This window comes from Antennarius striatus, chromosome 7, assembly GCF_040054535.1.
Source record: "Antennarius striatus isolate MH-2024 chromosome 7, ASM4005453v1, whole genome shotgun sequence".
Lineage (NCBI taxonomy): Eukaryota > Metazoa > Chordata > Actinopteri > Lophiiformes > Antennariidae > Antennarius > Antennarius striatus.
This window is the reverse complement of record NC_090782.1, coordinates 3,304,067-3,316,935: the sequence shown is the minus strand read 5'-3', so window position 1 is coordinate 3,316,935 and position 12,869 is coordinate 3,304,067. Positions and strand designations below refer to the sequence as shown.

Below are 12,869 nucleotides of genomic sequence, written 5' to 3'. Positions count from 1 at the left end.
ACAGTCACTTCCAGACCTCGGTCTTCATTAATGGCCACCAAGATCTTATGACATTCAAATCATTTAATTATTTTTACACGCCACATGAAAAGTATGTCCACAGCAGCTTCTGTTTAGTCAACACCCAACACTTAATCACTCCAGAAACCTCAACACAAAATAATGCAAAGATGATTATATATTCAAGAACTCTAGGGAGCTAACTAATGAAACACACAGCATATGAACAAACAAGAAAACCCCTATTTCCCGTACAGGTTATGAGAGCCGTATGCGTATAATGTTGTCATCAAAACTTAGACAGGATAGAGACGGAGTGATTCAGAGTACATTTACCCTGTTTGAACTTATAGAGCAGGGTTCTCGGTTTCAAACATCTGATCAATGGTTGCCATGACTTATCCTTAAAGGTAGATGAAAATGGATCATCACACTACAGCAGTGGTTCACCAACATCTTCATGTCCAGGACCCCTACTTTGACAAATCTGAGCACAGACACCACCACTCACAACTGATGGGGGCACTGTTTCTGCACTGTTTAAAAAGATTCCTGCATAGAACACATTTAAATGTATTCCACTACACTAAATGTAATCAAAACACCAAACCAGTAAAGGGTTTAGGTGGTCAGTTCATCCCATCTGTATCCCAGCAAACGGTTGGCTTATTTTAACACGATAAATCATAACCATGAATTAGCAGTGTGATTCCTTAGACTTCACTGGAGATCACATGACATAAATACCACTAACAAGTCTGTAGCTTCTTTTGGTTAAATAAAAAGAATGAACAACCAGGAATAAGTTTATTACTCAAAGATTGATGATACCCCAGTTAACACCACAGGTTGATACGATTATCTGATGTCAGTGGAAATCGCCCTGATCTGCTCTGGGAACAAACTGGTCATTCTAATCTATATCTTAGTGTTTCATGGCTATCACTGAGGAGCTGATGTGGCAGCACAACCATCTGGTAGCACTACCAGAAACTGATCATATAACCACTGTCAGTGCTGCCAGGCTTCTAACACACTGCGAGAACAGACAACACAGCCCAGTCCATGTTCCCCTTAAACGGTTCCTGTGAATTTAAGACTTAACTAAAGTCACAGTGGTTCCCAATTTTGGACATGTCACCAAAAAGGTTTTGCTGTGTGAGTCCCTCAGCTGTGGAAGTCCCTGGAGATCTCTAGTAGGAAAACTTTGTAGCTGCCTCAGATTCTTTCTGAAAACTCAGTTACAAGCCATATGTAATGGTTTCAATTTTCATGTTCTATATTTTCTTGTATTTCATTGTGTGAAGGACACAACTTTTTGTTTAAAAGGTGCTTGATAAAGTTATTATTGTTGCTGTGGCCAGAGATATTTGATGGCCCAATGAGCAAGCCCACAAATAAGCAAAATAAACCAAGGGCAGTGAAAAGCAGCAATTATTCAATTTCTCAAAATGTATCTGTAGTGTTTCTTTTCAGAAGTCAAACATTTCAGTTTCAGCTCTGCTAACCAACGAAGAATTGAGAACTGTCAAATCACTGGTAGTTTAAAGAGTAAAAAAAAAACCCCCAGAAACAAGCACAAATTTGGTGTTCGTCTGTAGTGGTCCTTTGGCTGAAAGTGAAGTGTTTCTGACAGAATGCACAATGTCAACAGGCCTTACAATCAATTCATTATTTCAATTGCTTTTCCCTGCAGGCATTGAAAACAGAAGACAAATAGTTAAACATAAGAAAATGTACAGTAAATTCTGTCTGTGAAACTACACAAAAATGTGAAACACTTAAGACCTCTCAGTCAGAAGGGAGAAAAAAAACGTACTAATATTCAATGAAAAGCTACTTATTCATTGGTTCAAAACTAAAATTACATTTTCATTCTGTCTTTATGGCCACACAGCACAGGTCCTATATATTTGTGTTGACCTCTCTGTAACCTCTCTGGATGTGAGTGATTGCTTGCTGTAAATTCATTTACATGTAGGGTTCAATTAATAGGGCAGGGACTACCTCGCTGTATGTCCAGAGGTTGGTTGAATATTTAGATTTTCAACATGATTGATTAATCCACAAACATGGCCTTGATAGTAATATTTAGCAAAATGTCTCATTTTAAGTAGGTCCAGAAATGTGGAGGGCAGTGGAACCAAGGCCATGACTCCAAACATTCCTTAAATGTCTTGAACAATGAACACATGAATGGAGTGGATAATAAATGAGTGGCTCTAAAGAGAAATATACGATAAAGAAGCCAAAGAAATCAACAGAACAGGATCCTTCACATGATGGCACACTCTCGGGAAGACACCTTTCCCTGCAGGAGAAACACAGTGTTAGAATTCCCACTAAAAAACTAAGGAAAACCAGTTCAAGTCTCAGCATCCGAATTCAGCGATTAGCAATCAAGTGATAATGCTTGAGGCGCTGGCTAATTATCTGAGGGGATGTTGTTCACAAGACAGCAAAGAGAAAATGCTTTATGACTTAGTCAATTCTCAATGAAGTTGTTGAGAAGTTCACAAACCAACAAAGTAAGTGAATCACTTCATTTCAACGTCAGTGCAGAGTGCAGCCGCCAAAATGTCCCTGTATCATTTAGAATACATCAATCTGACCTTCATGAACGACATGTATAAAACGGACATTCCTGATCATGAGAACAGATTACAGACAAACAATCCTCAATTATACCAGTGTTTAGTCACCATTACTGTGGAGTCCTTCAAACAGTGAGCACTGAAAGAAACAAATAACATTAGCTTTGGTTTGATTTGATTTGTTTGGCTACAAAACAGCCCAGAAAAACAATGACAAGTTAGCCCGAATGCATTTTCAGACCCTGAAAAGTGAAGTTCTTACTTCTAAGTTACATTTCCTATTTCTTCTTATAATATTGTATAATCAATCCATCTTAGCAGAACACACACTCAAGCACAGACTTTTGCAAAACTTGCTTTTGGATCCCTGAGGTCCTGACTTAGATTACATCATTGGATTACTGTGTTGATTCATTTTGAGGATCTTTCAGAAATGTCTGCTGGACAAAGAAACTTCCTTTGGCATTCCATTGGCAGGGGATGAGTATAGTAACTGAATCCTGGGTTCATCAATACCATCAGTGAGAAGAACCCCAGAACTTCACACAAGCAATGCAATGCATCCGAATTTGTGTTTTGGACCCTTCCTTCCTGTTCTAACATAACTGCTTTCAGTCGACTCCAGTAGACGAAAAACAACCAGAAGTGACTGAAGTTCAACACCAACAACCCCAACTTCAGTATTTGGTATAAGAGAGAATAACATCTGCAGTTTGTAAGAAGTGAGCAAAAGTGATGATTGATATTAATCACTTGAGAAACTGAAAGTTGTCTTCTGGTCTTTTTTCTCACCCTTTGTGCTACATCTTCCTCTTCCTCTCCATTCTCCACATCAACCTGAGTCTTGGTTACACTGCGTCTGGCAACCTCCTGCAGACAAATTAGACACGACACAAAATGAAAACCACAAAGAGCAATGTTCAGGAACATTCAATAACACTAGTAGTCTAACACCAAGAATTCTTCTACAAGGAAACACAAACAGAACATCTACCTCGCCATCGGCATCAACTAAAGTGGTGACGATGTCATTTCCTACGCCCCAGGAAGCTTGGCTCTTCCACAACAAGTCAGATGGGGGACTGTGAGCCACACCAGCATCAGCAGACCACACCTGGAAAACACATAACAGAACTTAACCCGCTGACAAAAAAGTGACTGCCCTTTTCAGGTGTTTTCATGTCATAAGCACACATGAATTCAACTCGTAGGTTTTTTTTTCCTTTTACAATATATTAGAAATGGTGATTCAGATTATGAGATCATGGTGCAGAGCAGGGCCTCATTGCTTGAGTCAATATTATCTAACAAAACCTCCAAAACATGATAATCACTTATCCATGTAACAGTAAGACATTTTCCCAGATGAGATGCGAGTTAAATACCACTCAAACCTTTAGACCAGTGGTCCCCAACCACTGGGTCACGATCCAGTACTGGGCCATTACAAACCAGGCACCAGAGAATGTTTGAATTTTTTATTTTATTATCAGTCTTAAGATGTTTATTTTGAAAAGTGACGCACAGAATGACAGAATCACATGCGTTTGTGCCTCTTGACAGACGCATGAAAGAATGCCCCTTCAAAATGAGGACAGGACTCATCCACACTCTGATGCTTCAAAGCTCTCACCGTGACTGACTGTCCAGCCTTGAGGACAAACTTAGGGGAAAACTTGTAGACAATCTCATCCCCGTCATCAACCTGTCTCTTCAATCTCCAGTTGCCCAAAGGCTGGTCCTGCAAACAAAACAAATCCCAAATATCTTTCAGCAGCCAACATTTTCTGTGGTTCTTCAACCATCCATTTGGGGAAGGAGCCTTTCTTGTCCTCGTCAATATTTATAATATATTTACTATCACGTTATTTTTTGTACAAACCATTTTATGGAGAAACGGTTTGTACATAGATTCTGAGTTTTAGTCACCTGCTCCATATCATTAGTCAGGGTGACTGCATTTCCATCCATGTCAGTAGGTGATATGGTTATGGCACCGCTAGCTGTGGCCTCTTCAGATACCAGCAGCTGCCCCTCTCCTTTTCCCACCTCTGGAACATCCTTAGCTTCAACTCTCTTCCTCTTTGAGGAACGAGAAGAAGACCCTGTTACCCTGGAAACAGTGACTCGAGATGATGGGCTGGGTGAGAGCTTCAATCTGAAAGATACACGAGTCTATAGTGAGTTAGATATTCGTCACTTCACCAGACCTGCCAACCATGGGAAAAACATTGTGAGCCCATTCAAGAAATACAAGTGGCGTGAAAAAATGTCTCCTGTGGCACATCAATGTGACATCATTACAATGGAATGATGGCTGAAACACACTGGAGTCATGTTACACGTTTCTGTGATGAAATTCACAGTTTGGAGGAGCCAGTGATCTCACTTGATTTACATTAACTTCTAATGAGATAATGGGGTACCTGTGCTCCTCTCCTTCCAACAGTTTCCTGTAAGCATTGATCTCCATATCCAAGGCCAGTTTCACATCTAACAGTTCCTGGTATTCACTGAGCTGAGCATTCATCCTCTCCCTCAGCTCGTTCATTTCTTGTTCTTTTCCTTGAATATCACGACGGTGCTTGTCTCGTTCTGCTGACAGAATTTCCTCCAGCTCTCTGATACGGTCCTCAGAGGCAGCAAGCTAAACACATGGACATTACGTGTGTAATCATCATTGGTATCGGTTATTAAACTGAAACTGGTGTGACAGCTGTGTGTACATGTGGTCTTTAAGCAGTACCTTTTTCTGCAGCGCATTCAGCTGGTATCCAAAATTCTCGATTCTCATACGGGACTCCTGCAGCTCCTCCCTGGCTGTGCTTATTGCCTTGTCATTCATCTCTGAGGTTACCTTGGCATTATCCAACTAGAGAGAGAGGCTGTGTCAAGGGGGGTTCTACAGTTTCACCAGCAGTTCATTGTGAACTTAAGTACAATTGCAACTCTTCTAAGAAAATTCCAAGAAAATAAGTTTGTAAGAGTAAATTTGCAAAGGTAATGATCTCTCACCTTGGCCTGGAAGGTTTGTTCCAATTCTCCCTTATAAAGACAAACTTGCTCATCATGTTGCCTCCGCAGGTCCTGGTAAGATCAAAGAGATTGATGACATTCTTCACATTAAACCTTCAATGACGATATCTTCATTGCTCTCACGGTAAATTAAGCAAATTACATATTTCCAACGAACACTAAAAAATCTTGTAGAATGTAGAGTTCTTAGCTCACAGAGCATTTCATTTCAGAGCACCTTAAAAATAAAGCAAGGAAAAACTACCGATCACGAAGGCTTTAAATTCAAGTAACACCTTTGTGTTACTACATTTGTTTTTGTGTGTTGCTCTTGCCAAGCAATGAACATTATACTGGAGTTTGGTATTTTAGTTTACATTATTACTTTATATTATTTGTTTATTGACAACCACACTTCAGCACACACAACAGCCAGTGTAAATAAATAATTTCCACTTACCTGTAAAGCTTGTGCCAGTTTGAACTCATAGTCCTGTCTGACACCTGAGTCCACTTCCACTATTCTCTGCTCCTGCCGACGTCGAGACTCACGAATTTCCTGAACACAAGGAGAAAGACTGTAGTACAAATAGAAATAATTACAAAAACAATGTTGAAGAGCAATGGCTACAGAAACCGCCCTGTGTTTTGGACAAAGATATGTCCATTTAGTGACTATGGTCCATTCTAAGTTTCATGGTAATTACTGTATCCTTATGGTAGTGAACTGTGACATGTAGGACAATGACAAGTTTGGACAGACATCACTGATAAGTAGCAGAACAACAAAAAATATTTCAACAAGTGTTTCTGATCTTTCACTCATAAGATGAAAATTCTTTCTGAGATCATGCAGGGCAGCAATAGCTCAGTCCACCAAGTCTTGGACTGAGGACCGGAGGGTCGATGGTTCAAGACGCGTGTCAAGCAAAACATTTCGGAGTGTGAACTAGCAGTGGGAGGTGTCGGTTCACCTTCAGAGCACTGCCGAGGCACCCTTGAGCAAGGCGCCGGCCCCATTATAAGCTGCTCATTGGGGGCGCACCATGAAGGAGCTTCCCGCCGCTTTACCTCCCACTGCATGCCCACAGGACCCCTGTGTGTTACGGGCATGTACACACTGTGTGTGAGTGTATATATTATATATATACATACACACATATACACAGACAATAAGTAATAATATATTATCTCCCCACCTATATATTTGAATAAGCTCACTTGAAAACCTCACGCTGTCACACTTTTTAACTCCACCCACTACCTGTCAATCAAGAGCACAACCAATCACGACACATCTGCCAGAAGGAATCACGTGAACAATATGGCGAAAGGCATTGGGTGAGGCTTTTTGTCGCTGTTACGCATTTCGTCCACATGACAACATAGATATCCGGGACGAAAATGACAGCCAAAGTGACGTCTTTTGAAAACATCGGATATGCGTTGTTGTGTGGACGCTGTAACCAAAACCTTTTCTATCTGGGGGGCGTCTCCCTACGACAAAAAACGCTGTAAAGTCAGTGTGTGTGACCCGTGTCTACATGCACACAGTATGGACGGAGTATGGACCGGCTATTTTCCGACGTCTAACAGCTCAACGTCAAAGACGTGTTGTTAAACATGCTTGACAGTTGGATATTTCTTTTTCCGTTTCTTTATGAGTCATAAAGTTTATATATTTATTCATTCATTCATCATTCACATTCCCCGCAGACGCCAGTTCTGGGTCAAACAGGGATGCGCTGCCTGCTGTGATGGAGGTCATCCTCCAGGAGGAAGGGCGTCCCGTTCTCGGAGTTGTTCTGCTTATAAACGTGTTAATCAACGCACTTGTTTGGCTACGTGTAGACCTGGCCTAATTCAGGTAGTGGTTCCCTTTGTGCTGGAAGTTTTGACAGCGATATAAGGCAGGTGTTTTCTAAAGCAGAGAAAAATGATATGACCCAAGCATAATCACTGGCTATACCTCAACGTTACAAAAGCACAATCATTGTCCATACTCCAACCACCCTCTCCTCACTGTACATGTTTACTGTATTTTCATTTTCGTCATGTCCAAATTATCATTTTCCATACTGCCAGTGTGTGTGTGTGTACTGCATACATGTGCAAGCATTTGGAGTTAAAAGTAATTTCTTTGCGGAATTGTTAATAGATGTATTTATTTGATTTTCTTATTTTTTATAGACACCACACACCAGCCATCACTAAAATATACATGTTTTGCATACTTCCTTATTTTGTTGACAGTTTTATTCACAGGCTTTCTGCAAAATGCCACACTTAAACTCATGCCAAATGATATTTTAGCATTCCAGTTGATGTCGTACTAGAGCAAATGAAGCCTCATGAAGCTTCGAACCGCAGTCCAAACAGCAGGAACGACACAGAAAACGGCAACAATTTCTGAGTGAAACTAGCTAGCTAGCATGAATAGTCTGTCCGGCTATGGTTTCCGTTAGGAATGGGACAATCGATGTAGTATCCAAAATGCTCCTTGGGCATCTGACAAAAACAGTCTTTAAGTAACTACATACAGTTCTGTTCATGTAGTCAGCTAACAGAACTATCACAAATACAATAAAATTAAGAGCAGACACCCTTACCTCTTCAAACATTCCCTTTCTGAACTCCAGTTCTTCACTCAGTGACTGACAGCGGTTTTCCAGGTCGACACGCATCAGTGTCTCAGCCTCCAGTTGGCGCTTACCAACAGCATGGCTGTCTTCTGCCTACACACGTCACCACACCAGGAGCAATATTAGCACATGAAAACTTTAATAAGCACTTCCAGTCTGATTGGAAAGTAAGGAAAAGTTACACACAACATGGTTGTCAACATGCCAGCTGTGATTCCCCAATGGGTCACGAGATGCCTCTCATGTGGTCAGGAGAGATGTTTCAGAAATCGATCAACACCTTAACACTGTTTCAACTATAGTATAATTATTTATGATTAAGCGAGCATAACTTTTAAAGTACAGTACTACAACAAGTAAAAAGTTAAGGCTGTTTTCTCATGAATTGGTGCTCTCTCTAGAAGACCACTTGACTTTTCATCAGTCCCCGAGGAGTCTTTGAGAGTTTTTCCTGTATTTATCATTTTTCCTTTTTTTTCTTTAAACAGAAAACCTTGCAGTACACACCTTGGCTAGCAAGTTGTTAAGATCAGCCAGCTCAGAATTCAAAGCAGCATTCTGGCTTAGAGCAGTAGAAAGAGATGCTTCACTCTTGTTCAGCTGGGCTTCCAGACTACTGGCCCTGGATAGTGCTGCAGTGAGATCACCATCTTTCTTCTTAGCACTGGAACAAATGAACAAAAGGACATGGTACTTGTCATTGGTTCACACTTACTGTAGGCCCCATGTTGATTCTAAACACTGATCTGGATTCTAAACAAATGAAGTGTCCACCAATGTAGCACGTGTGGAAAGTGATGAACTTATCAGTGTTACCTGCGTGTGGCTTCCTCAAGTTCAGCTTGAGCCTTGCCCAGATCTATCTGGAGCCTTGCTCTCTCTTTAGCAGTTTCATCCAAAACCCGCCGAGCATCAGCCAGCTCTGCCTCATACAGAGACTTCAGACCTGTCACCTAGAGACAAGAAAATACACAAGAAGATGGTCTGATTGAGTGAAAATTGGTAGAATTTAAAACTTGAATCTTTGTGTTGAATAAAGTTATCTGGACTTGTAAGAAAAAAATATTCAAGAAGTTTCACCTCGCACCTAAGAAGTTTCTTCACTACAAAATCCATTGTTATTTTTTAATTTCTTCAGAACAATCAATAGATACTTCTGAAACAGGATGGTCACACCAAATCACTTGTGCAAAAATACACACATTTATATCAATTAATCTTCAAATGAAATGTCAGGAAACCCAGAGGGACCTGAATCTTCACCAGTAATTACACCAGTCAAAGACGTTGTGTTGTCATCAATCATTTGATTTTTAGCTGCACCTCAAGTGAAGAACATAAAAAGCTTAGCTCCCCCAAGACAAAACATTCTCACACACCTAGTTAATCGCGGTTAATGTGGTCCAGGACCATCCATGAATAATGAAATTCCGCAATATAGTGACAAACTATTTATCGTAGTCTCCAGTGTGCTGTCATATGCCACTGTGTGTTGGTGTGGCGGGGCCAGGAAAATAGATATGGACCGTCTTAACAGACTTATCCAGAGAATGGGCTCAGTGGTCAGTCTGAGCCTGGACTCTATGGAGACCCTTCTGCAGAGCAGGACCATGTCTAAAGTTAAGGCTATCATGAACAACACCAGTCACCCCCTCCACACCACCTTCTCCCAGCAGAGAAGCACCTTCAGTGGCAGACTGCTGTCACACAGCGCCTCCATAGAGAGGCTGAGGTCCTCCTTCGTGCCCCGTGCCATCAGGGGGTACAATGACTCTCAGGAGGAGCGGGGGGAAGGTGGCGAGGTCAGCACACGGTTGAATGGACTTTATTTAATTTTATTCTGTTTATATTTTAATCTGTACCGCTTATATTTTAGTACATGTCCTGTTAATGCTGCATGTGTCTGTTAGTGTAGTGTATGTCTTGTAGTATGTCCTGTGATGTCACTGTTTCTTTTTCTCCTGGTGTTTACCCAGTACTTATTCATTATGTAATGCCTGAGCAGTGGATATGTGCAATCTCCTCAGGGATTAATAAAGTATATATCTTATTATTTATGGTAATTTAAACATTTACGAACCCTCCCCATACTAATATTACACATCTTGTATCTGTATTACCTTTCCCGACACTCTGAAAGACTGTTTATAGCACTATTGTGTCTCATGGAAGTGCGCTGCATTCCGTGTGTCTCAGAAGACATCGCACTTCCAGAAACTGTCAGCCAATAGCATGCGTGTACGGTATCAGGTGACTACCTACTAAAAATCAGCGATGCAGTGAAGCCGTGCATCTAGAAGCGCAAACAAGCAAGGGATTACTGTCTCTCTCTCTGTGTGTATATACACACACACACATATATATATATATACACATACGTGTGTGTGCGCACACACACACACACACACACACACACACACACACACACACACACACACACACGATACCGTACGCATTCTACTGGCTGACAGCATCCGAAAGTGTGCTCCTTTCTGTGAGTTTCGGACTTAACTGAGACACAAAAGTGCTTCAAACAGTCGGTAGGAGTGTGGGAAAAGGTTTTTTAAAAGCCAAGAAGGTGGTTTAGTATCAGTATAGGGAGAGTTTATAAAAGTTTAAATAATAGTTTGTCATTCTATCGTGGAATTCGTTAATCGCGTGTGGTTGCTGGAACGCATTAACCGCAAGGAAAGAGGGTGCACTGTAATTGTAAAAATCTGCAATATAGTGAAGCCGTGCATATATAGCATTCCCTCCCTTATTTGCGCGGCTTCACTATATTGCGGATTTTGGCAATTACAGTGTGCCCTCGTGGTATATATATGTAATGTTGTCACTGTCTTCATAACTTCATAATTAGTGCCCGCTGTGTCTTCTGTGTTGTTCAGATATGCTTTATTTACTTCTCATTCTTTCATATTACCGCTGTGACTATATACCCAGAAAAAAATTCTCAGAGAACATTTGGAGACTCTTGTTGAATGACAAAACTGAAGGTATCCTTCTAAAAAACATGCAAATACATCAACAGCTGAAATAATACAGGGTCTGGCTTGTCTTTCAAGAACGTGATGAACTAGAAGTGATGAACTAGAGGACTGACTCCGAATTAGTTCCGTTCAAATGCATGTTATTTTATTTGTAGTTTCATGTTGCACGTTTTAAGACACACTGATAAGATTATATGCACTACATTATATTTCAATGATGGCCAGTACAATTACGGTAGTTTACGTTGTTCTCGTTTGCTGACGGTGTGTCAACTGTCCTTAGTATCCGCCCAGTAGTTTAGAACGTCACATTTTAATTCCGAAAGATCTGTACACTACAAAAAACAAACACACTTTTAGGTCAGTTGCCATCACCAGTTGAGCCTCATACTACTTGACTAACGTTTTATGACAGTGTCGTAAATCAAACCCCTCTGAGGTCGTTATTTTTGTGAATTGGCGCGTGAACCCGCTCAATCCACGCGCTTCCACTGGTTTTGAAAACGAGGCGCTGCGATCTGTGGCGCCTGTACTTCAGCAAATGTAACGGAAGTCTGAGTAGGAGAAACTTGTCCTCAAACGTCACATAACATTCGATCAAAAAAGTACCTGTTTCTACGTTTTAATCTCCAGTTTATTAGCATCCATGTAAACAATCACATTCATTAATTTTATCTTAAAAACTGTTCCATTTATTTTATTCGACTTCCCAAGGTCGTTCAAATAAGCGTTGGATTGAACCCAGTGATTAATGACTGAGGTTCAGAGACGTACAGATGGCCGCAGACATTGAGGTGTTCCACTCACCTCTCTCGTGGTCACTTCCTCTTTCTCAGACACTTTGAACATAAGCCGGTTGTTTTCAAGTTCCAGTGCCCGGACACGGTCGATATACACGGCCAACCTATCGTTCAGGTGCTGCAGATCTTGTTTCTCTTGCATACGAGAGATTCGAGTCGGGGAGAGAGGTGTAGAGGCCGCCGAAAGGCCAGCTTCACGGCTTGGGGTTGCAGTCGCCATAACGTATTTTTTACAATTCTGAGGTCGCTTCTCCGCTCACAATAACAAAGAAACCTACTTTGCTGTCGGTGTTTGATGCCGGAAAGAAATAGATTGTTCGCTGAATAAGAAAGATAGCACTACTATATATGAGTGGAAAGCTCGTGCGGCGTCTCTAGGAGTTGGGAGAGTAATGACATTCCAAGATGGCCGACACCGCTGTCAGAACCGCGCCAAAAGCACACAATGCTTCCTGTCTTGCAAAGCATGATGGGAAACACAGCTCTAAACAAAACTTTATTTAATTCAAAGGTTAGGACACAGGATAGTGAAACAAATAAAAAAGAAAAAGCAGGTTAAATAAAAGATTATAAATAAGTTATTAATTTATATGATGTATGGACTCTTCAGTTAATTCTTGATTTTCTTCAATATAAAGAAAGTAATTTCAACTTTTCTATTTCTACTTATCACATTTTATGATTGAACAAATATATTGAGGTTTTTGCACAAGAACTTAAATTTTTCTTACAACTTCCGATTGTGTTATGAATATAATATACCTAATATGTAGAGGCAAAGATTTACCTGTGTTTTCACTTTGGGTAGTGGGTGTGGCATGTGGGTGT

The 12,869-nt window shown here is 40.8% G+C and overlaps 1 protein-coding gene across 1 annotated transcript; it reads right to left on the bottom strand.

The window, feature by feature from the left end:
• Nucleotides 1-793: 793 nt before the first annotated feature.
• On the bottom strand, nt 794-12,447 carry lmnb2 (lamin B2). The gene is made up of 13 exons (XM_068319885.1): nt 12,049-12,447; nt 9,068-9,204; nt 8,759-8,915; nt 8,219-8,344; nt 6,070-6,168; nt 5,610-5,681; nt 5,341-5,466; nt 5,021-5,241; nt 4,524-4,752; nt 4,228-4,335; nt 3,589-3,708; nt 3,387-3,464; nt 794-2,311 (listed from the first exon to the last, which is right to left on the bottom strand). The coding sequence occupies exons 1-13, from the start codon at nt 12,259-12,261 to the stop codon at nt 2,276-2,278; spliced, it is 1,722 nt and encodes a 573-aa protein (XP_068175986.1). The 5' UTR covers nt 12,262-12,447; the 3' UTR covers nt 794-2,275.
• Between the last annotated feature and the right edge of the window lie 422 nt (nt 12,448-12,869).